Genomic DNA, 23,552 nt, shown 5'->3' on the forward strand with positions numbered 1-23,552 from the left:
GCCACAGGTTTCTTGGTGTTCCAGGGGGCTGCCCATAGCTCACTGGCCTCTGCCAAAACCTCCCACAAAGCTGCCAGCCCAGGCCCAGTTTAATCCTTTGCAGGTGGACTTTCCTCTGCCAGCTTCCAATGGCCCCATGACATTGGCTCTAAGCTTGCCCAAGCATACCCACCAAAGTGATAGGAATGAATGCAGGAAATTGTGTAAGGCTCCAGCAAGCGAGAAATTAGGGTTAGGGTTAGGATCGCTGCCCCACCCCGAGCTTCATCATGGCCGTGCTGCCCTGTAGGCACCAAATTGCCGAAAATCAGCTCCACTGGGTTGCTACGCCCACAAACCTAGCTGAGGAGCAGACTGCCCTGCCCCTCATTTAACACCCAGGTAGCTGAGGACCGGCCAGCTTGCTTTCTCCTAGGATAAAAGCTGGGCTTTGTTTACAGGGGGTCACCCTTTGGAAGGCATGAACTCATCCCCCTTCAGAGCAAGGCCAGAAATTAGAACCTCTGCTCCTACCTCAGGTGAAGTGTAGAAAACGGAGGTGACGATTTTCTCAATTGTCAGACTAGGGTTGGGAAAATAATGAGGCACATGAGACCCCGCCCCCCCCCTCAAGTGCCCTGCTCAGCAGTGGGGCGGGCAGCTCTAGGCAGTCCAGGAGGGCGGGGCTGCCGAGGGATTTCATAGGGGATGGCGCCACCTCGTGGCCGCTCTCAGCATCCCTCACTAACCGGGGCCTCGGCCAGGTTTGCTGCATGAATGGCTCTTAAAGACTTCCCCTGGGAGCACCTAACAACTTTATTAACTTTTTCTAAGCTTAAACAAACCACGAAAACAAGTATCTAGTCCTGAGGATGTAGGTGTGATTCTCGAGCCGGAAGCCAAGTCCAAATGTGGGGGCTTCTGCCTTAGCCCAGCCTCCTCAAGGAGGGGAGCACCGCAGAATCCTCTGGGCCGGCTGCCGGGCATCGGCCGTTACCAAGCTAGTGACTGGTGCTCGGAGCCAGCCCCGGCTGCCCTGACACACCACAGACTAAGAAGGGGCGCCCCCGGCCCCACCCAACAAGACCCAGAAGGCAGTGTCCTGGGGGAGGGGAGGGCAGGACTTTATTTCTTGTTTTTGAGCTTTGCCGCTGTGGCGGCCTTTGGCTTCTTCTTGGTTGTCCCCTTGGGCTCTGGCCCCTTCCGCTTGGCCGAGGTGAGACAGCCCGTGACCTTGAAGAAGTCGTCCAGCCGGCCCTGGGTGCTGCCCTGGCGGCTCTTGCTCAGCCGCTTGACCCCGTTGCGGACCCGCTCCTCGTTGAACTGCTTCTCGTGGCACATGAACCGGACCAGGCCCTCCTCGTCAGGCTCACTCCACTTGAGCTCCGCGCTCTCGGCGTCCAGCACCTCGGGCTCCAGGAAGAGGTGCCGGGCCTCCTTGTGGAGCCAGTTGTCGGGCAGGGGGTACTTCTTGGGGTCGAGCTGCCGGACGATCTCCTCGATGCTCTTGTGCTGCTGGATGAGGTCCATGGCGCGCTTGGGCCCGATGCCTCGGATGCTGTCGCAGTAGTCGCTGCCCAGAAGGATGCACAGATCCACAAACTGCTCCTGGGTGAGGCCCAGCTCCTGCAGCACTCGGCTCAGGTGGAACTCCTGGATGGGCAGCTTCTTGGCCTCGCTGGCGGTCAGGTGGCGCATCAGCACGGGGCTACCGAAGGTCAGGCAGTCCATGTCTTCTGTAGCGGCGGCGTAGACCTTGCCGGCCTTCACCAGGGCGGCACAGCTGGCCTCGGCCTCACTGGGCGCCTCCAGGTAGGGGATGCCCATCAGGCTCAGCAGCTGTTTGCACTCATCATTATGCTGCTTGGTGACCTTCACCAGCCGCTTGGCGAACTTGTGCGCCTCCTCCTCAGCCCCCACATCCTGCGCCTGCTGCAGCTGCTTCTCAGCCTCGGCCCGCCGCTCGCCCCGCTTCGCCAGCTCGCCCGACTTGAGCTGCGGCGGCTTGCCGTCAAAGACGTACACCGGCTTGATGCCATTCTCCACCATGCGGATGGTGCGGTAGAACATGCCCATCAGGTGGCTGGTGGCCTCGCCCTCCTCGTTCTGGAGCATGTCCCCCCCCTGCCGCACTGCGATCAGGAACTGGTAGATGCTCATGGAGGCATCGATGGCCACCTTCCGGCCAAAGTAGCTCTTGATGTCGTTCTCCCGGATGGCGCCGGGCGCCACGTCAGCGATCAGCTTGGCCAGGCCGTGGATTCCCATGGCGGTCGGGGCTGAGGCACCTGGGGGAGGGAGGGAGATTGTGAGGGTCACATGGGGAGGGGCTCTGAGCTGGCCCCCAAGGCCTGGGGGGTCACCAGAGACACCGGCATCAGAAGCCGGGCCTGTTCTCGCCTAGCCGGGGGCCTCCTGGCTCAGTACTGTGCGCCTCACCGTTTTCAGGGCCTGGCCTTCACTGTCTATGGTCAGGACCCTGCCCACCTAGGAATGCCCACGTCTTTGCCTCTCCTGGGCTCTCCCCAGACATGATCTGTGCCTGGTTATGTGTCCCTAGGGCCACTAGGGGATGCCATAGTGCACAGAGCTCTGGGTGGGGAGTCAGGCAGGACTGAGAACCACTGAACAACCACAAATGTTTCTACATCTTAAGTCTCTTGTGAATTACATCGGAGGGCGCTAGGGCCAGCAGGCTCACCTCTGCAGGCAAACCTCAGGAGCTAAATGGGCTTTCAGGATGCCAAGCTCAGAGGCAGCCGGCCGGAACCTGCTCTCAGGTATCAGGTATCAGGTATTGAGGCCAGGCACATTTCTGGGAGAGGAGAGCACCAGCCTGTAGCAATGACAGACAAAGACTTCTTTGCCAAGGCCCAGGCCTAGGGCACTTCAGGGACTCACGAGGCTCTACAGCAAAGACAAACACACCCGTCTAGGCCCCCAAAGAACACTCAGAACAGGAGGACATTGCGAGGGAAGGGCTTGAGCTCCTAGGCAGCCTTGGCCCCCTGCTGTGACAGGGGGCTGAGGAAGAACCTGCATCCAAAAGGACATGGGGAGGGGGCGTGGCCACACTCAGCTGCACCCAAGGACCCCCAGCATGGGTCTGGGGGGGGGTGCTGCAGGGGGAAATGGCAAAGGGGGTGCAGCCTCACTCTTTTTTTTTTTTTAGTGAGGCAATTGGGGTTAAGTGACTTGCCCAGGGTCACACAGCTAGTAAGTGTTAAATGTCTGAGGCCAAATTTGAACTCAGGTATTCCTGACTCCAGGGCCGGTGCTCTATCCAATGCGCCACCTAGCTGCCCCTGCAGCCTCACTCTTCTGTCCCTCATTCAGCATTCAGTGGGGGCTTCATTGATAAATCAGCCTTCCTCCCCTCCCTCTCCCTCCTTCCCTCCCAACTTTGCCCTTCTGTTCTTTACTTTTCCATCCACACAATGTGGGGTCTGGCTTGGCCCAGAAAAGAAGCCCAAGTCCCCAGAGGACCACTGCCTCACTGCCGCTTGGGCAGCTCCCCTGCACCCGCGCCCCCCCTCCACCTGTCTGTCCTCTTCCCTCCTCCTAAGACTCCGTCTTAAAGGGAAGGGGAAAGCTACAATAATTTATGGGATGCCTACCGTGTGCCTGGCGTTTTCCAAACACCCTCTCGAGAGATCCTGGGAAGTCGGGGCGGTTTTTACTCCACTTTACAGATGAGGAAACTGAGGCGGCGGCAGCGAAGTGACTTGCCCAGGGTCACCCAGCTAAGGGGGCGAGGCTGGATTTGCACCTGATGCCCGACTGCCCCGCCCCGCTACCTCCTCCCGCCCTTCATCCCCCCCAGCCTCAGTTACCCCGCTTGTGCCACCCGAAGGCAGCAGCTCAAACCCGGCCCAGACACCTCCGTGCTCTCTGATCCTGGGCAAGTCCTGCCTCAGTTTCCCCATCTGCAAAATGGGGATCATAAGAACGCCCACCTCCGAGAGAGAACATAGTAGGCGCTCAGTAAATGCCTATTCCCTTCCTCTCCCTTACGTCCCTGGGTAGTTCTGAGCACACAGCAGGTGCTTAAACAATGCTTCCTTCCTTCCACGGTCCCCTCTCCCCGGCTCATTTGTACAAAGGGGGTGGGGGTGGGGAGACGCAGCTTCCACTTGTGCAATGAAGAGACGCAGGGCGCCATGGGACGCTAGTCCTCCCCCCGAGGCCTCAGTTTACCCCCGTGCGGCGAGCGGGCGGGGGGTGGGGGTGGGGGTAGCTGCGCAGCGGCCACTCACCGGAGTGTCCGTTAGGGTCCCGGGGCTGCGCGCGCGCTCTCACTGCTCCTCAGCTCTCGGACAGCGCCGCTGGCGCCTTCCAAAGCCCGCGCTCCGTCACGTGGCCCGCCTCCCGCGCGCGGCATGCCGGGACCTGGAGTCCGCGCTCGCGATGCCTCGCCGCACGAGCGGCCCACAGGACTACAAGACCCATGAGGCCCCGCGCGGGCGCCGGCCCCGGCGCCTCTTCCGCTCCCGCTCCCGCTTCCGGCGGCGCCGTTCCTGTCTCGGCAGACGTGGCCTTCCGGTTCTGGAGCCCGAGCAGAAACCCCTGCAACCGGCACGATGGTGAGAGGGGCTGGGGGGAGGGGCGTGGGGAAACCCCGGGCCAGCCGCCACCTGCCACGGGCCGGGAAACCGAGGCCGCAAAGCGTCAGGCGACGGCACAGAAGACGTCGCTTGGCCTCTCTGAGCCTCAGTTTCCCCGTCTGGAACGGGGATGACGATCATCCCCCTGCTGCCCGCGGGGACATGCAGACCCTAGGCGCCCCATGGATGTGAACCATCAGCATCACCGTTGTTGTCTAAACCTGGTGTCTCCTCTGGGCGCTTCCGGGGGAGGGGGAGAGGGGAGGCAAGACCCCCAGGACCTGGTGACACGTGACAGGGAGATAAACTCTCCTCCAGGAAGCACGTGCACAGTTGTGAGGCCAAGGGAGAGGGGGCTCTGATGTCCGAGATGTCATTGTCATCCCCAAACCCGACGTTCAAGGCCTCCTCTGGAGCCCTTTGAAAATGAGGCTGCAGAGAAAGACATTGAAGCTTTGGGGGGGGGTCGAGGCTCTGGGAGCTCAGCAGGGTGCCTGGCATGCAGTAGGTGCTTAAGCAGTGTGTACTGCCTGCCCACCTCCCTCCCCGGCTGCACTCACAGCCCTGTCTCCCCCCAGGAGCTGGAGGCCATGAGCAGATACACCAGCCCAGTGAACCCTGCGGTCTTCCCCCATCTCACAGTGGTGCTGCTGGCCATCGGCATGTTCTTCACTGCCTGGTTCTTCGTGTATCCTTTGTGAGGGGCTGATCTGGCCAGATCCCCTTGGGAGGAGGGGCCTCTGTTGTGGGGGGGGGCAGCAGGGGTGTGGCTGGGCTCCCTGCCCCCTGCGGGCCCCCCCCCCCCTTGTCCTTAACAGCCAGGACAGCTATGAGGTCACCTCCACCAAGTACACTCGAGACATCTACAAGGAGCTGCTCATCTCCCTGGTGGCCTCGCTCTTCATGGGTTTCGGGGTCCTCTTCCTGCTGCTCTGGGTCGGCATCTATGTGTGAATGGCTCACGGTAAGAGCCCCGATGTTCAGGCCGCTCTAACCCGTTCCCGTCGCCACTACCCAGGCCTGTGCTGTCCTCCTGTGTCCACCTGTGATGCAAGGACGGTGCCTCGGTTTCCCCATCTGTAAAGTGGGTGGCCTTTAAGTCCTCTGACCCCGTGGTTAGCAGATGCCACGGAAGGAAGGGCGATGGGCGGGGCATGAAGCACACCTGAGTTTTCTCCTGGGCCCTGACAGGGATTTGGGTCAGCACATGTAGCCCGCGCTTTGTTTTCTGTCCCCATTGGGGTCATTTCTCCCAGTTCCAAGGGCGGACCCCGCCCCAGGCTTGATGCTGGAGCACTTGGGGAGCGGGGTAGGTGATGAAGGGGTCGGGATCGCACGTGTCTGCTTCTTTTCCTTTCAGGTTCTGTCTGCGTGAGGTCCCGGACATCCTACCTTTTGTTTCCCTCAGTTTTTGTACCATTGCTAAACACACTGACTTCTAATAAATGAGGCATATTTGCCTTCGTAAACAGAGCAAGGCCGGCCAGACCTTCCTGCTCCCAGGGAGCCCTCAGGTGACCCCCGGGGAGGGCTGTTAGCCCATTGAACACTCCCAGTTGCCTGTGTGCCCCACAGCAAGCACAGAGGAGGAAGGGGGACCATGCTGCCTCTGCTCCTTCTGGGGCCGATTGTGAGCAGGTGGGGGGGGGAGCTCAGGACTCTGCCCCCTGTGGGGGTATGGCGTGCCCTTGGGGAGATCTCTGACCTCTGGATGGCCAAATCACCTCCTTTTATGATTCTCATAAAGAGGAATGGGAGGATGTGCTAAGCTCTTGGCTCTGGGATGTCCCATGAAAGGGGAGTTGGTGAATGTGAGCCCCAGGGATGGGCCAGGCCAGACTGAGAAGGGCTCACCTGGCAGCCAAGGGAAGCACTGCTGAATTCGTTTGTGTTAGTTATGGGCAATGCCTGTCTTGCTCTTCTGGATGAGACTGAGACCCTGGGCCTGGCTGACAAGAAGATTGGCAGTGTCACACTTGCTTAAATGACTGAACCCAAGGGTTCCTAGTGAGGGAGGACACAGCTTGCCTGCTGGATGGCCACATAGTCTTGCCCTGGGCACCAGAGAAATGTTAGCTGTAATAATAATTATTATTACTGTTGTTTGTGAGTCCAGGACCCCTCGGGCAGGGCATCTGGGGAAGCCCAGGGAGCCCTGCTCAGAATTGTTTAAAGGCATGCAACAGAGCAGGGATGACAGAGGAAACCAAATGTCATGAGATCCAGTTCAGAAACCCCAGGTTAAAAACCCCTCATCTAGACCCCCTGGGCCAGCTGCCCAATGGGGGTAAATGTAAAAAAATAAAAAGGTCCAATTGGGGGCAGGAGGGGGGCAATTTGTCTGAAAAACAATCTGGATGTCTTAGTGGGTTTTGAGCTGGAGTGAGCAGGCTGATGTGGCAGCCAAGGAAACTGGCCTCCTGGGGCTGCCTTGGGGGTCAGAGGGTCCAGGCCCTTCTGCACCTCTGCCTGGTTGGGACATGTGGGGGCCATGGTAAAGGAGGAGGACATTGACAAATCACCCAGTTACCTCCTGTTCTGAGGACACCTGGACACGGCTTCCCCCTAATTCTCCTTGGACGATGTAACAGCTGCCCACCTCCTTCACTGGCTCCTCGTCCTCACCCCCTGCCTCGGGCTTTCCCCAGGGTTCCACACTGTACCCTCTTCTCTCTGCTCAATTCAGACAACTTACTGAGGGTCCCCTTTACCGAGCATCCAAGGATACAAAGACAAGGTGTCGACATTTCCAGAGTCCTCTAGATGTCCCCCAAGAAGTCAGAATTGCAGTGGGAGAAGGGGGGACCCCAACAGCTGGGAGGGGGAAGGTGGGTGTCAAAGGGTTCACTATCAGAGAGCCCTTGGACGGCAGCAGGGATGGGAGAAGGGGTTTGGGGCCTGGGGTGGCTTACAAAGGCATGGAGTCAGGGGCAGCTAGGTGTTGCAGTGAATAAAGCATCTGCCCTGGATTCAGGAGGACCTGAGTTCAAATTTGGCTTCAGATACTTGACACTAGCTGTGTGACCTTGGGCAAGTCACTTAACCCTCATTGCCCAGAAAAACAAATAAACAAAACAAAGGCATGGAGTCTGGAAGGAGGTGCAGGGTGTGCATGTGAAGGGGTAGGACAGGCATCAAGGCCAGAAAGGGAGGGCTTTCCTCCAACCAAGCAAGGCGGAAGAGCTTGGGTGTCACTGAGGCTTGGAGCCCAGGAGTGCCAGCCTTGGGAAGATGCTTTTGGCACCTTTGTGGGACCCTCTCCCTCGTGCTGGGTCATCCTCTCGTCCTTCCTCATCGCCTCTGCGCATGACTGACCCTCAGCCACCATGGTGACATCTGGGGGCTTCATCCTCCCCACCAGGCCCCCATTTCTGTTTTCTGGTCACTTGGGCTTGAGGCCTGAGCACTCCTTGTTCCTTTCCCTCCCTGACTCTGCAGACAGGCAGTGACCAGAATCTTGTTCACCCCGCCTCCTCAGGATCTCTTGCACCCGCTCCTTCATGGTTACCACCCTCGATGGGTCCTCATCACCTCCCAGCCAGGCAGGTGTAATTGTCCCACGGGCCCACTGGCCTGCAGCCTCTACCTTCCCTAGTCCATCAGCTCACTCCCTAACACTCATCCAACCACACAACTCTGCTCAAGAACCTTCCATGACTTCCTAGTGTCCCCAGGAGAAACCCTTTTAGCCTGGTGAGGGCTGCTGCGACCCACCCTGCCAGGCTTTTCGTTTACACGCTTCTCCTTTGCCCACTGTTTCAGCCAATTCCTCCCCCTTCCGCAGGTCCTGTTCTCCAGCCCATGCATGGAATGAACTTCCTCCTTGTTCTGTGGGGGTCAGACCTGTGACAGCCCCCAAAGGACCCCTCAGCTCGGCGGGATATGGGAAGGGATGAATCTGCTCTTGTGCGCCCTGCTCAGACCACACCTGGCTTCAATTCTAGGCACTACCTCTGAGGAATGTTTAGAGGGGGCACCCGCTTTGGTGGAGGGTCTTGGGAGCCTGCTGGAAGCATTGGAAGGAGCTGGAGATGACCCCACTGAGTCCAGACTGGGGCAGTGGTGTGAGATCCATGCTGGAGGGTGGGCTGCCCCGGGAGGCGGTGGGCTCCTCGATAGGGATCTTCAGAAAGCAGCTCGGTGACCGCCGAATGCCAGGCTCGAATGCCCCTCGAATGCCAGGCTCGGCTCTCTTCCCCCGACCTGGAGATCATAGGGCCGGATTTTAAGGCCCAGCTCGGCAATGTCCAACTGCAAACGTGCCCCTCAGTGGTCACAGTGCCCTGTCCTGGGGCGCTCCTCATATGACCCTCCCGACCCCCCCAGACCGTAAGTTCCTTGGGGACAGGGTCGTTCCCCCCTCCCCCCACTGCCATCTCTATCCCTTGTCTATCGGTCAACAGGTATTTGATAAACGTCTGCTAAGTGGGGATTGTGTCTAGCCCGACCCCCTAAGAACGAGGCCTCCCCCTCTGGGCCTTGGCCGGATGCTTCAAGAAGGGCTGAGGCGGCAAGCTTGGATACAAAGCAGTATTTGTAGATTTATTTATATATGTATATTTGCCTCCGGAAAAAAGGACGGTCTGGGGAGGGAAGCCAACAGAAACAGTGAGGGGCATTCCACCCCGTCCCACCGGCAGACTTAGCACAATATAAATATGAAGGGGAGCCAGGGGAGGGGGCAAGGGCACAGGTGGTTAACACGGGGTGTGGGCGGGGCGGGGATGTGAAAGCACGTGGACAGTTAGTGCCAAGGGGTCCTATTTACAGTAGGGTGGGGTGGGGGATTAGGGGGAGTAGCTAAAGAAACAAGACTCGTGTCGGGCTGGCTTTTGAGGCCCATGGCTGGCAAGGGTGGGGGGGAAGGGGGGCTCTCCCCCTTTGGGAATAAGGCAACTTTGGTCCAAAAGTAACGCTCGCTCAGGACTTCCTCTGTGCCCCTCACCCTTGCTCCCTGGTAGATTGGCCAGAGCCTGCTGCTGACCAAGGGGGAGCAGCCGTCTCCCTCCTGGGGGGCAGTGAGGAGACCCTTCCTGGTTCAGGACGGGAACAGCACTAGGAGATGGTTTTAAGGCACCAAGCAGGGCTGCCCCCCAATAACAGGGACAGAGGGGAGAGGAGGCAATTTCCTAGAGGGTCCATCCCTCTGCTCAGTCCTATGCCAGGAGAGACTAGCCAGGCCCCTCACTATCACCTGCTGGCCCTCGTGTGCCCCAAACTTCACCCTTTCCTGGGACGAGCCCAAAGTGCAAAGGCATTCTTGAGGAAGAACACTTGTGGCACAATCCCCCAGAGTGAGGTTGGTGGGCACGGGGCCAAGGCCAGACTCCCACCCGTGGCCCAGGAGCCTGGGAAGGAGACTGGGGGAGGGGCTGTCCCCTCCTGTTTGCAATAAGGGCACACGGAGGCCCCCCACTATGGGAGGGAAGCATCATAGCAGCCAAATGCCCCCCACATCTGGCCTCAGGCATCTAGAGTGGAGGCAAGGAGGCCAGCAGCTGTGGGGGAGAGAGGTCCCGAGAGGAGGGGGCTGAGGATGGCTTTGGCAGTGGAAGGCTTTAAGGCCGGACAGACAGGCAGGCAGACAGGGAGGCTCCTGGGAATGGGCAGAGCTAGGATGACACCCGGCCCTTGTCTGCCCCGGCCCAAGTGCATTTTTAGTAATCAGCTCCTAACAGCGTAACAGAACGAGTAATTAACTGCACCCCAGGGCTGCAGCCATCTCCCAGCCCCCCATCTGCTGAACAAAAACCTGCCAGGCCACAGCTGTTGTGACCAGCGGTTGGGGTTCAAATGGGGCAAGGTTCAAGTCCAGGTACTCAACCTCACCCCCATGGGAGGATTCCCAGGGATCCTCCCTCCTCGTGCTCCCCCTCCCAACTCTGACCCTCACACCTCAACACCTGGGGGGGAAGGGACGGAGGCGGGGCCAAGGCCGCCCAGGCACATGGTGCCCGCCGCGCACGGGCCCTCCAGCCTCAGGTCCCAGGTTCCAGGGTTGGCTCCAGAGGGCCAGGCTTCAAGAAAGGCCCCTCCCCCAGATGTCACAAGGACCCCCAGGATAGTCTCAAGCTGCTGCCTGTGCAGCAAGAACTCTGGACCGAGGCCAGGGCTGAGGCAGGAAGGGGGCGAGGCTCAGTGACTGCACCTCTGGACCCAGGGATGAGCCGGTCAGCCCCAGCCTGAAGGGTCCCCACCTCGCCCCTTCTCCAACCGCTTCGGGGCAGGCCTCAGGTCACTAACTCCAGTGTAGGCACTTCCAGTTTCTCCAGGCTGGCCAGTCCCCAGCCGTAGTCTCTGCAGCAGCAGGAATTCCAGTGTGTATCCCGAGAGCGCCAGCGTCAGATAGCAGCCCCCGGGGGTGGAGGTGGGGTGCAGAGCCACCCCCCCCCACCCTGCTCCAGTGTAACACAGCACATCCAGTGTGGGAGAAGAGAAGAGGCCTGGAGGAGCCCCTGGGTCCTTGGCGGAGGGGGGGGGCCCTGGGGCACGGGGGCCCGCTCAGTCACACAGGCGGTAGAAGTAGAAGAAATAGTCTGTGACTGCCTGGGTGGGCGCCTCCGAGCTGCAGTTGGCATGACCCTGGGGAGGAAGGGCAGGGGCAGGGCTGAGTTCTTCCCTGCAAACGCCTGGTCTCTGCCTGGCTGGCGCCAGAGAAGGCCCTCGGGCCTGCTGCCGGGGTCAGCATGTGAGGCCTGAAGTCGTGCCCACCTCCCCCATCTGTGTCTGGGCATGGGGGCGTTAGGGCAGAGGGCAGGCTGGGCAGGGCCAGAGAAGTTACCTCCAGGCCAGCACTCACCAGCAGGGCCACTCGGAAATGGTAAGAGAACTCCTGGAAGGACAAGATGGTCACAGGCCACTGGTGTGAGGTGCCCTAGGAACAAGGGGATGGGGAGAGTGAGGGACCCCCCAAGCACCCCCTGCCTTCACACCCCAGTCCATCCGTGTCTCTGGGAAGCACGTGGAGGAACTGTGGCCACCCAAGACGCCCGAGGTCAAGGGAGACTGGCCCAGCTCCCACAGAGAGCTGGTGGTGAGAATGGGCGGCCCATCCACCCAGCAAGCCTTTATTAAGCACCTACTATGTGCTGGGCGCTGAACTCTGCGCTTTACAATGATCATCTTATTTGATCCTCAACAATCCTGGGAGGTAGGTGCTGTTACCCCCATTTTACAGTCGAGGAAACTGAGGCTGACAAAGTTTAAATGACCTGCCCAAGGCCGGCTAGGTGGCGCTATAGTGCACAGAACACTGGGCCTGAAGTCAGGAAGACTCATCTTCCTGAGTTCAAATCCAGCCTCAAACACTTCCTAGCTGGGTGACCGTGGGCAAGTCACTTAACCTGTTTGCCTTAGTTTCCCCATCAGTAAAATAAGCTGGAGAAGGCAATGGCAAACCACCTCAGTATCTCTGCCAAGAAAACCCCAAATGGGGTCACAAAGAGTCAGACATGACTGAACAACAAAACAAGGTCACACAGCTGTCAAGTGTTTGAGGTTGGATTTGAACCCAGGTCTTCCTAATTCCAGGCCTGGAGTTCTACCCACTGTGCCACCTGCTACTTTAAAGGAAATAAGAGAAGGAGGGATGTAGGTGAGGGAGAAAGAGAAGGCAGGTTTGGCTGGCTGTCAGCGTGGAAAGAGAAGGGATGTCCAGTGGAGTGGGAAGGACGGGTTGTAAACAGAGGTGTTTGATGCCGAAAGAACCCCAGGGATGGTCATGCTTCCCAGGACCCCGCCTTCCCCGGCCCTGCCCGTACCCCCTCCGCCCCTACCTGGGTGTCGCTGTGGACGTGCAGGCTGTGGGGAAAGCTGCTCCCCTCACACGGGCTCTCCTGAGACACCAGACTGCAGAATGTCACTGAGACAGGGGAGCTGGAACTGGGGAGAGACAGCAGGGGCAGGAGGGGAGGCTGGGCCCTGGGCCCCTCCCAAGCACGTCCCTCCCTCTTGGTCCCCATCCCGGATCCCCAAGAACCTACTTCATCTGCAGGGTCAGGCTGAGGTGGAGGGGAGTGTGGCTGCTGATGGGAATGCGGTAGGTGAAGTTCCCTGGCCTGCAGGGAGGACAGGTGTTGGTCTGGAAACTTCCCAGTGTAGGGTGGTCTTCCTCCCGCCCCCCAACACAGTGAAAGGCCTGCTCCCTCACCTGCAGGCGTCACCTGGAGCACAGTACTGGGATGTGATGGGTAGTGAATTCTCCAGGACCTGGATGGAGCTCAGGGTAGGGCGTGCACCTGCAGGGACAGGGGCTCTCTGGGAGGCCAAGCACCAAGGGCCAGGGCACCAGGGCCAGGCAGAATGCCCGGTGATGTGCCAGGCTGCCCAATCCCATCCCTCCCTCTCGACCTTCCCCTCAATTCCAAAAGCTCTGAGACCAGCTGAAGACCCCACCCATCACTTAAGCAAACAGGCGGTCAGCTCACTTGACCAAGGACATGGTGGCTGGGATCCTTAGGCCTAGAACTTACCAGGTGGGCCATCGGAGCCGGGGGGCTGGGGCGTGGTGGGGCTGGGCAGGGGGGCCCCTCGGCGGGCACGAGCAGGGATAGACAGGTTGGGGCTGTTCTTGGCTTTGCCCTGCATGCCGGTGAAAGGTGCTGAGGGGCTGGCTGGGGGCTCCAGGCTCTTGGGGGGCTTGGCATGGGCGATGCCATTGGCTGAGAGGCCCCAAGACTTGGCTCTAATGCTGGTGACTGGCAGCAGTGAGGTCTGGCTGGGGCCTGTGGGGAGGGAGAAAGCAGGCTGTGAGACTGGCCACCAGAGAAGGGATAAGGCGGCCCTGCCTGCCTCCCGCTGGCCCCCACCCCCACCCCCACCCCTAGGATGAGAGATGGGCCTGTTCCCTCATGCCCCTTCCCATGCTCACACCTGAGCGGTTGGCAGCAGGGCTGGGGGCAGAGCTCTGGCCAGAGGAGGGGCTCAGGGTGGGCAGGGAGCAGCAAACGACAGGACAGGGAGGGCTGGGACACAGGTCCAAGTGACGGAGAGTGAGGACGGGGGCAGAGTCCAGCCGGCCAGTGGTGGCTGTGGATGAGGCAGGAGAGATGAGAGATGAGAGAACAGCTCACATTGATAAGGCACCTACTCTGTGTCCATAGTATCCATTCAGTAAACCTTTTTGAAGCACCTACTATGCTCAAGGCACTGGGCTAAGGGCTTCACAAATATCCTCTCATTTGATCCTTACAACAGCCTAGGTAGGCAGGTGCTATGATGATCCCCATTTTTACAGATGAGGAAATGGAGGCAGGCTCATTGAGTTCAGTGACTTGCCCAGGGTCACACATCTAGGGAGTGTCTATGGCTGGATCTGGACTCGGGTCTTCCTGACTGCAGGCCCAGCGCTGCCTCGCCCCACATTAACCCCGGCCCTGGACCTTGGACTCCAGCCATCCCGGGTGGGGGGGGGAACGACGTACCAGGCTGTGAGGAGGTCTGGGGGCCCGGCGGGCTGCTAGAGGCGGGGGACTGGCGCAACTGAGTGGTCCCATAGCTTTGACCGGACCTGCCGTGGGAACACAGGGGGTGGGCTTGAATGGGCCCGGCCGTGGCAAGGGAGAGAGAAGATGGGACAGCACCAAGTCAGGGAAGATTAGGAAGAATGGGGGTGAAGGAGTGGCCAGAGACACCTGGCTTCCGGGGACCTGCCAGGCTCTGAATTCACTCTGACTTTATAGAGGAAGCAGAAAGTGGGGGATGGGGCGGAGTCAGGATTTGAGTCCGGGGCTCTGCCCTAGCTGGGCCAGAAAAGAAGGGGGTGGGACCCAGGGGTGGAGGACAAAAGGAGAAGCTGGATGAAGGGGTACCCGGCACGCCGGGGATGGGGGGAGACAACAAAGGCGGGGGCAGTAACGTACCATGGGCACAGGGCCACACTCCCCCCGGGGTCCCGGGGCCGGAGCAGGGCCAGAAGACAGGAAGTAGACACAGCGAAAGAGCTAAGGACAAGTGGAGGGTGAGGGGGGCATGTAGGCCAAGGAGGAGGAGAAACAGGAGACACATCAGCAAAGGGCTGGGCAAAGGATAGAGACCCCCCTCCCCAGACCCCAGGGCTAGCCTAAAGGAGGGAGGGAGGCGGAGGTCTTCATGCAGGAGGGCTAGAGACAGGGCTGCCCTTGTGCCCTCCTCCCACCAGCCCTCGGCTTCCCCCTCTCGTCAGCGGTATTTCCCCCAAGAGATCTGCCAAGGAGAAGCTGGCTGGGGCCCCCTAAGCCCCCAGGCCACACAGGCCCTTCCCTACCTGCCACCACAGGCCACGCTCCCCCAGCCCCAAGCTTCCTGCAGCAAACGCAGCTGGGGGCCCATTGCCCACAGGGGAGAAGATCAGTCTGGGCCATGGTCTCCCCCACCCTCCCCTACCTCAAGCTATGGCGCTGGGGGATCAAGGACAATTGAGGGGGGCTTCGGGCCCCGGGGGGACATACCCATCCATGTCCACCAAGTCTTCCTCGTTCCGAAGGCTCAGCACATACAGTGTAGACATGGACACCACACTGGGACCGCGGGGGCGGGGAAAAGAGCCATCAGCGAGTGGTTCTCCCACCAGCCGCCCTCAGCTCCCAAAGCAGGATCCTCCAAGGTGTTACCTCGTCCCTTTGTACCCTGGCCCCTCCCTCTTCAGCCCCCCTCCCCTCCTAGGACTCTGGGAGGGCAGCGTGGCCTGGGCCCCCTCCGGGTAGAGCCTCCCTTGGAGCCTCACGGCAAGAGAAACCCTGGGAGAGGAGATCAAGGCTGGGCCCACCCCCCACCCTTCTGGGGTTCCCACACCGCCGGCCAGGGCCTGGTGCTGGCTGCGGTCGCTTCTGGGGTCACTGTCCATCCCAGAGCACGCCCGCCACCCTTGGCCGGGGAGCCCATCACCTGAACGCCATGACGACCACCAGGGCGATGATGGTTCCTTGTAGGAAGCGCTGGCTGATACAGGCCTGGTCTGGGACCACGGAAGGCGCCTGGCGGGGAGAGACGCGGAGACGCGGCCAGATGAGGGGGGTAAGCCCCCAAGGGGGTGGGGCCCGCCGGAGCGGCCCCCTGGGGGAACAGGCCCCCGGACCCCGCGCTCCCGGGTCCCTCACCTTGCTGGCCATCTTTGGGGGCCGCTTCTTGTGGGGGCCGCTCCCGGCGCGGCTGAACTGGCTGCCCGCTTGGCTGCAATGAGAGGGCCTGGGTCAGCAGGGGCCGGACGAGGATGCTCCTGGCCTCCCGCCCCTGGGGCCCCGGGTGTCTCCGCAGAGGCCGACCTGAAGGCCCCCGAGCTGCCTGTGGACTTCATGCTGTCCAGCCTGCGCAGCTTGGCCAGCTTGTGGCTCCAGCGCTCCAGCTCGTCGATGCGCGTCTCCAGGTTGTCGGTCAGTTTGCAAAGCTCCTTCACGGCCCCCACGTTCTCCATGAAGATCCGTTCCTGCCCAGAGACACCACAAACCCATGCACAACGGGGAGGCGGGGCTCACCACCGGAATGCCCTTCCCACTTGGGGGCCGGGCCTGCCGTCAGAGGACCCTGGAAGGCTCCCCCCTCAGCTGTCAATGACTGGGCAGTTAACCTAACCCATGCGCTTCAGTTTCCTCATCTGAAATGAGGGGACTGCCACCAAGTGATCTCCATGTCCCACCTTCTAAGTTCCCTCCTAGGTCTGACATTCCATGTTCTAAGGTCCCTCCCAGCTCTGACATTCCAGTTTCTAAGGTCCCTCCCAGCTCTGACATTCCAGGTTCTAAGGACCCTCCCGGCTCTGACATCGCAAGGTCCCTTCCATTTTGATATTCTCTGTTCTAGAGTCCCTGAAAAGCCCATAATTCTGTTCCTTAGGTCCTCAGTACACACTTCTTCATCCAGCCCCACATTCCTGAGGGTCAGCTGTCCTGCGAGGGCCCCACTGGGCCCAGGGTCTCCTTGTCTCATCAGCCCAGCATTGGCAATGCCTAGAGGAGCCAGGCTTGCTAGCTAAGGCAGCTTCTGCCTAAGAATATCCAGGGGATGGCCCCCAGCTCTCTCCCCCTCCCCCAGCCTGGGCAGTCCCTGACCTTGTTCACTACCAGGAAGTTCTCGATGGTCTTCCCGTTGGCAAAGACCACATCTCCGGTGTCCTTCACAGCTTCTGGGAGGATCTCCTTCACCTCCTGGGCAATGACCCCTGCACAAGGGAGAATCCAGGGTGTGGAGGCTGGGAAGGGCAGGGTGCCGGGACAGACCCATCTCATTGGACAACCCTTGTGGTGAGGGCCCCTGGGCAGCCAGGAGCGGCAGGACGGGGATCTACAGGAAACATTCGGGAGGCCCTCCTCACGGGAGCAGAGGCCCTGAGCTGTCAGGTCCTCAGAGCCCATTTCACAGAAGAAGAAACTGAGGCCCCGAGAGGTCACACGGACTATGGCACTAAAGCTGGAGAAGTGCTGAGGGCATCTAGTCCAGCCCTCTCATTTTACAGATGGGTAAACTGAGTCTTCTAGGGGTGAAGGCAACTCATCCAAGGTTCCCCTGGGAGTAAGTGGAAGTGCCAGGAACTGAACCCAGGTCCTGTGACCCCAAGTCAAGTGCTCCTTCCTCCGTACCTCACTGGCCCCCAGCCCCGTACCAGTCTCAGGGGAGGCCTCGATGCCTACGCTGGCGGCAAACTCTGGCTTGTAGCTGTAGTGGACGAGCCGCATCCGGGAAATCCTCTTCAGTTGCTCAGTGGTGTCCACCTGCAAGGGGAGGAGGGGTGAGGCCCGGGACCAGCCCAAGCAGGCCTGGGGACCCCGAGGGGCTGTGGGGACTCCTGGGGCCCAGCCCTGGCAGGCCCTCACCTCCTGCACGTGCTCCTTGGCCCGGATGTCCGACGGGTGCATGAGGGAGCCCATCACCTTCACATTGCCGTGGACCACCAGGGCCTCGTCAGGCCGGTCTGTGTTGATGCCCACGCGGCCGTGGTGGAACACCGTGTCGGGCAGCTGGGCCCGCTGCCACAGGACGTCGCTGTCGCTCTCAAACTGGCCAGGGTTGGAGGCCTGCGGTGGGGGCAGAGACCCGCCTCTTCACTCCTCCTACCCCAGGCCCAAGCCTCCTCTGCTCCCCTTCCCCATAAATCAGCCCCTCCACCACAATCCCCTCCTTCCTTCCCTCACTCTGACGCGGGGTGGCCCCCAGGTGTACTCGGTACCCCATCTCCCTCACCCTCGCTGGCGGATTCCCTACAATCACTGCCCCCTTCTCTCGTATCTTAACTCTCCCCTTATTTACTGACCCCCCCACCTGAAACCACACCCAGTCTCCTCAGCTCTGAAAGAACCCTGCCCCCAGCCCACCGCCCCATTAGCTACCACCCTGCAGCCCCCTCCCCCCGCTAAGCCAGTGGTCCGGCTTCCAGTCCCTTCACTGAACTGTCTTACTGCAAAGCCACCAACCGTCTCCTAACTGCCCCCGACCCCCTGGCCTGATCCCCCTCTCTCCTGACATTTTCTCCCTCTCTGAGTTTTCCTTCTCTGTACCTAATGGGACACCCCAAGGCTCTGTCCTCTTTCCTCTGCGTGTATGTATGTCACTCCTCACCTCCCCCATTAGCACACGTGATCCTTGGGGGCTGCGGCTGGTTTTGTTTTTTCACTGAGCACAGCCTTTGGTACACAGTAAGTGCTTAATGAATGCTTGCTGACTGCCTGCTAACTCTGAGCACTCACCAAGCCAGAGAAACACGGGCCTGAGAGGAAGTGGGGTGGGTGGGCAGGGGGGATGGGACTCTTAGGGAGGAGAGCCAGAGGGGCCTCCCAGTGCAGTGCGGGCAGGAATCCTCAAAGGCTCCCAGAGCAGGGACTTCCTCATCCAGCTGACAAGAGGCCAGGCAGGGTTTCCCCTGGCCAGAATCTGTAAGGACCAGCCAGGCAGGGCTGGCGTCAGCGGAGATAAGCAGGGGACCAGCCAGGCAAACAGCAGGCTCGGCGGGGATGCCAGCCCCAACCTAGCTCACACCCCGAGTCTGAGGCGCTTTCTGGGGCCAACCATCTGCCCAGGTCTGGGCTGTAGAAAAGGGAGCTCTAGCACTTGGGCTGGTCCCAGACAAATGTGCTCAAGCTTTGGAGAAACGGCACAAAAGGGGTGTGCTCTAGAATCTCATCTATCGGTGAGATCTGGGGTTTGTTTTTAACTTTGCCTTCATTTTCTAAAATAAAATTTCCTTTTAAAATTTTCAAATTTTATCTCCAGAGAATTAAGGAAGAAGCTTCTCTGGACCTGAAATTTTATCTCTGTAAAATGAGACATTTACACTAGATGATCTAAGGTCTCTCCCAGCTCTGACATTCCATGTTCTAAGGCCCCTTCCATCTCTGACATTACATGTTCTAAGAGCCTCCCTAGCTATAAAATTCCATGTTCTAAGGCCCCTCCCAGCTCTCATATTCCATGTTCCAAGGTACCTCCCAGCTCTCACATTCTCTGTTCTAATTGCCTTCCTAGATCTCCTATTCCAAGTTCTATGTTCTAAGATCTTTCCCAGTTCCAGTATTCCACCCCAGCTTTCTGAATTGATTCCATGCTTTTACACACAACCCCCGAGGGCCTCCCAAAGTGGGGCCCATGACAGTGGGGAGTAATGGGCTGCTCTTACCCTGACAATAATGCGCTCTGAAATCTGGGCTGCCAGTGTGTAGGTCTGGTTCTGAGCATGGGCCTGCAGTGCGACCACCAGCATGAAGTACCTGAGGTCCACATCAAGGGGATGAGCATCCTTCACTCCTGAGGAATGCCTGCACTCCCATCCCTGTCCCCAGCACCTCTCCTCCCACCCCCAGGACAGCCACGGCCAGGCTCACCTCTGGTCTGGGTTGGGTTTGCCTTTCTTGCGCATGTTGTTGGCCGTGGTCTCACTGAAGTGCAGACGACCCACGGTCACCTTGGTGACCTGCTCTGGAGGCAGTGTGACCCTGTGGGAGATTAGGGCAGCTCAGAGACACAGGCCCTCACCAAGGCTGAGGGGCCCTGAGACTGAGGGGCTGTGCCTGGGGGCTCACCCGCCCTCCCCTAGATGACAACATCAGGTTCTCAGACCCAGAGGATGAACTGGGGCTGATTCCAAGTACTCAGAATACAACTCCTTACTCAGGTGATTAGGGGGCTGTGGGTGAAGGGCACAGGGACTGAAGGAGGCAGGGGCTGGGCCTTTTTCCCACTAAGAAACTCGGGAAAGAACAGACTTAGGCAGGAGCCCCTGGTCTCCATTTTTATAAGTCACTTCTAGACTTAGTGTCTTGTTTTGCTTTGGTTTACTTTTGGTGGGGCAATGAGGGTTAAGCCCCCTTAATTTTTTTGTTTTGTTTTGTTTTAAGACTTAGTGTCAATAACAGTGAGACAAGACAAAAAAATGGAACAAAGGCATGGGTGTCAGCAAAGAGGAAACAAGCATCCTTGGTTGCAGACATGATAGTTTACCTAGAAAACCCCAGAGAATCAGCAAAGATGCTACCTACAACAGTGGTTTCAAAAAAGCATTAGGATACAAAAGAAATTCACAAAAGCCCCAGCATAGCAATAACAAAAAATGACAGTGAAACCTTATGAGAAATTCTACAAAATTCATTAAAAGGCCAGGGAGATAATCTTCAAGGGTCTGAAGGATTATCGGTGGAAAAGGGATTAGAGTTGTTTTATCTGGCCCCCAGGGGTAGAAAGGGAAAGAAGAGACATTTCAGCTGATAGAAGGAAAAGCTTCCTACCAAATGGCACTGTCCCAAAGTGGAAGTAAATCTCATTGCTACAGGTCTGTAAGGGGAGGCTGGATCACACCTTGGTGGGGCATTACAGGGAAACAGGGATGGGTTGGATTAGCGGGTCTTTGAGGGCCCTTCCAGCTTGGGGGGGTCTGCCCCCACCCCATCTTCTCCCCTCCTTGGGGGTTGGGACTCACGTGACAGGGTTGAAGGGGCGCTTGCTCCGGTCCGACTGCGACTGCTCGATGTTGATGGACTGATTCAAGGCCTCCAGCTGGGGGAGAGAGAGAGAGAGAGACTGGGGAGCTGAAGGAGGGCACTTTTGGAGGAGGGAGGTGCTGCATTACTTATACCCACACTTAAATCTCTTTACGATCTGAAAAATGCCTTTTTTAAAATAACCCTGGGGGCAGCTAGGTGGCACAGTGGATAGAGCACCGGCCCTGGATTCAGGAGGACCTGAGTTCAGATCCAGCCTCAGACACTTGACACTTACTAGCTGTGTGACCCTGGGCAAGTCACTTAACCCCCATTGCCCCGCAAAAAAAAAGGGGGGAATCTGAGGAACAATTCAAATTCCCAGTGCCAAGCCCAGTAACCTGTCCACTAAGTCATGGCATTATTATTCCTTTACATATGAGGAAACTGAGGCAAAATGGTTTGCCCAAGGTCAGACAAGTAATATATGTTAAAGATGGTCTCCAGATCTCTAAACTCCAAGCCCAGTACGCCTCCCACCGCCCCATCCACCCTAATCCCATTCTAGCCTCTTCCATGGACAGTCCATATGTAGATCTGAAACCCTGACCCCACTTTGCAAAGGAAAAAAAATCATTATGAACCCACTCACAATCAAGGACAAATACCCACAGGGTCTGGCTTCAGAGAAATGGGATGAAAAGAGTGTGCTCTGGAAACCTATCTATAAGCTTTAGTGTTTTTTATTTCTTAAATTTCTAAATGTTTATGTATCACATTTATTTAATATAATTTATTTATTGGGAGGCAGTGTATTTTTTAGTGGGCAGCTAGGTGGCACAGTGGAGAGAGCCCTGGCCCTGGAGTCAGGAGGATCTGAGTTCAAATCCACCCTCAGATACTTCCTAGCTGTGTGACCCTGGACAAGTCACTTTACCGTGTCTGCCTGAGTTTCTTCATCTGTAAAGTGGGGAGAATAACAACACTGAGCTCCCAAGGTTGTGGTGAGGACCGGGTGAGAGGACCTTTGTAAAGTGCTTGGCAAAGCTTAGGGCGTTGCACTGAGGCTAGCTGCTCTTTTTAGCCCAGCCCCTTGATTTTGTGGCTGGGGAAGTAGTGACCCAGGCCATAGTCCAGACTTGTGTGGCAGCTGGTGGCCTAGGCGGCTGACCGTGGGCCCCGGTCAGCGTTAGCACTGCCCCCGCCGGTCCCTTCCCCAAACCTGCCTTCACGCCGTGCAGCTTTAGGTAGAAGCAGTCCAGGGGCTTCAGACCCTCAGGGGTCTTGACGTACTTGGGCTCTCCCAGCATGCCGATGTACACCGTCACCTGGAAGTGGTTCTTCTTCTGACACACGAAGGCATCATCACCCACGGAGAAGTTGAAGCCCTTATCGGCATCCACCCGGTAAGTGAGCATGGGTCTGTGGGGCGGGGAGACAAGGACAGGGGGCTGCGCTCAGGGCAGGATCCCTCCCAGACTGAGCACTGGAAGGGGAGAGGGGGAAACTGAGGCAAGGAGAATGGAAATCTCTGTCCAAGTTCACACGCCTCTTTACTAGGCTTCTCACTCAAGCCTTTTCTCCGGCTGTGCACCCTGCCTGCAACTCTCCTCATCTCTGCCTCCTGGGCTCCCTGGCTCCCTTCAAGGTCCAGAGACAACCTCTTCTGGAATAAGCCTTCGCCAGCCCCTCTGGGACCCTCCCCACAGAGCTTGTTAGCACAGCCTGTGAGGTCCTTGGGGGGGGGGAAGGAAGGGGGCGGGGGCTGGCTCTGGCCTTTCTTTGTATTCCCCAGCACCATATCTTGCAAACAGTAAGCACTCAATAGGTGCTTGCTCACTCAACAGTCATTGAGTAATAGGGCCAGGATTTGAACCCACATCTTCTAACTCAGGGCAGCTAGGTGGCACAGTGGATAGAGTGCCGACCCTGGAGTCAGGAAGACTTGTGTTCAAATCCGGCCTCAGACACTTCCTAACTGTGTGGCCCTGGTCAAGTCACTTCACCCTGTCTGCCTCAGTTTCCTCATCTGTAAAATGAGCTGGAGAAGGAAATGGCGACCCCCTCTAGGGTCTCTGCCTAGAAGAGCCCAGACGAGGACTCAGAGAGACACAAATGAAACATGATTTGAGTCTAGAAGTCTGACTCTGGTAGGCAGTGTTCTCTGCAGTGAAGATGCTAAGGGACATTTGACACTTACTAGCTGTGTGACCCTGGGCAAGTCACTTAACCCTCATCTCCCACAAAAAAAGAAAGAAAGAAGAAAAAGAATGAAGATGATGAGGGTCAGAGGGACCACAGAGATCGAGAGCTGCAGTTCAAGGCCGGGTCTGCCTTGCCTGGCTCCCAGTCCAGAGGCCTTTCCTGCTGCCTCAGACCTGCATTTTCTAGAGTCAGGCCCACTAAAATCTGCCTGTCCCAGTGTGGGCTGGAAGGTCACCTCACCCTGGTGGGGGCTTAGGCAGTAACTGTAAGGCTGCTCAGGAGAGTTGAAGATGTCACCCCTGTGGGAACCATCAGGGAGGGCTGTGGGGAGGTGGGTGAGGCCCCCAGTTCCCACTCCACCCTGACAGCTTCCCGGGCAAATCAGAACCACCTGGAGCCCCCGCCTGGCCCCTTCCTGGGATAGGAGGAGGCATGCAGGGGCCCGGATCTGGGGGGAGAGCCCACCATCTGGGGATCCTCATCTCCTGCTGACAGCTCGTTGCCTTGGAGATGCTGAAACTATGCGACTGGCGCTGGGCCAACAGGCCCCTCTGCCCAGCCCCCAATTCCCATCCCACGGGCATCCCCCCCTGCCTGGGCGGGGGCTATTTCTTCAGCCCTGGGGAGGAGCCTCACGCTGGAAAGTCCGGAGGGGCCGGGCACGCGGCCCGTGCAATCCCTGCCCAGCCCACCAGCCCCACTCGGCCTGGCAGAGAGCAGAAGGCCGGCAGCATCTGGGCTCCAGAGCCTGGCTCTGGACTTAGCCGTGGGACCCCGGATGAGTCAGAGGGGTGGGTGGGTTAGTGCAGTGGTCAGGGCCTGGGGCCTGGAGTCAGGAAGACCCGGGTCCAAAGAGGCCTCAGCTTCTCACTAGCTGTGTGGTCCT

The 23,552-nt window shown here is 58.6% G+C and overlaps 3 protein-coding genes across 4 annotated transcripts in view; 1 reads left to right on the forward strand and 2 right to left on the reverse strand.

The window, feature by feature from the left end:
• Positions 1 to 766: 766 nt before the first annotated feature.
• Positions 767 to 4,354, reverse strand: FEN1 (flap structure-specific endonuclease 1). Of its 2 annotated transcripts, none has more exons than XM_043970202.1 (2): positions 4,236 to 4,354; positions 767 to 2,267 (listed from the first exon to the last, which is right to left on the reverse strand). In XM_043970202.1, the coding sequence occupies exon 2, from the start codon at positions 2,245 to 2,247 to the stop codon at positions 1,105 to 1,107; it is 1,143 nt and encodes a 380-aa protein (XP_043826137.1). In that variant the 5' UTR covers positions 2,248 to 2,267; positions 4,236 to 4,354; the 3' UTR covers positions 767 to 1,104. The 2 variants fall into 2 exon arrangements, with proteins under 2 accessions (XP_043826137.1, XP_043826139.1); XM_043970204.1 differs by lacking the exon at positions 4,236 to 4,354 and adding an exon at positions 3,597 to 3,723.
• An 86-nt stretch (positions 4,355 to 4,440) lies between these two features.
• On the forward strand, positions 4,441 to 6,056 carry TMEM258 (transmembrane protein 258). Its single transcript, XM_043970205.1, has 4 exons — positions 4,441 to 4,562; positions 5,162 to 5,271; positions 5,411 to 5,547; positions 5,944 to 6,056. Exons 1-3 carry the CDS (start codon positions 4,560 to 4,562, stop codon positions 5,535 to 5,537), a joined length of 240 nt encoding a protein of 79 aa, XP_043826140.1. The 5' UTR covers positions 4,441 to 4,559; the 3' UTR covers positions 5,538 to 5,547; positions 5,944 to 6,056.
• Positions 6,057 to 10,365: 4,309 nt separating this feature from the next.
• Positions 10,366 to 23,552, reverse strand: part of MYRF (myelin regulatory factor) — a 49,131-nt gene continuing 35,944 nt past the window's right edge. Inside the window, 20 exon segments of the mRNA XM_043970333.1 lie at positions 10,366 to 11,165; positions 11,383 to 11,457; positions 12,359 to 12,464; positions 12,566 to 12,640; positions 12,733 to 12,820; positions 13,055 to 13,306; positions 13,455 to 13,610; positions 14,006 to 14,091; positions 14,444 to 14,524; positions 15,011 to 15,079; positions 15,447 to 15,535; positions 15,659 to 15,731; positions 15,824 to 15,984; positions 16,607 to 16,716; positions 17,158 to 17,266; positions 17,369 to 17,569; positions 19,165 to 19,255; positions 19,370 to 19,480; positions 20,461 to 20,537; positions 21,688 to 21,883. Of these exon segments, the coding sequence (XP_043826268.1) occupies positions 11,085 to 11,165; positions 11,383 to 11,457; positions 12,359 to 12,464; positions 12,566 to 12,640; positions 12,733 to 12,820; positions 13,055 to 13,306; positions 13,455 to 13,610; positions 14,006 to 14,091; positions 14,444 to 14,524; positions 15,011 to 15,079; positions 15,447 to 15,535; positions 15,659 to 15,731; positions 15,824 to 15,984; positions 16,607 to 16,716; positions 17,158 to 17,266; positions 17,369 to 17,569; positions 19,165 to 19,255; positions 19,370 to 19,480; positions 20,461 to 20,537; positions 21,688 to 21,883 (2,287 nt within the window). The 3' untranslated portion in view covers positions 10,366 to 11,084.

The sequence above is a fragment of the Dromiciops gliroides genome, chromosome 6 (assembly GCF_019393635.1).
Source record: "Dromiciops gliroides isolate mDroGli1 chromosome 6, mDroGli1.pri, whole genome shotgun sequence".
Classification (NCBI taxonomy): Eukaryota; Metazoa; Chordata; class Mammalia; order Microbiotheria; family Microbiotheriidae; genus Dromiciops; species Dromiciops gliroides.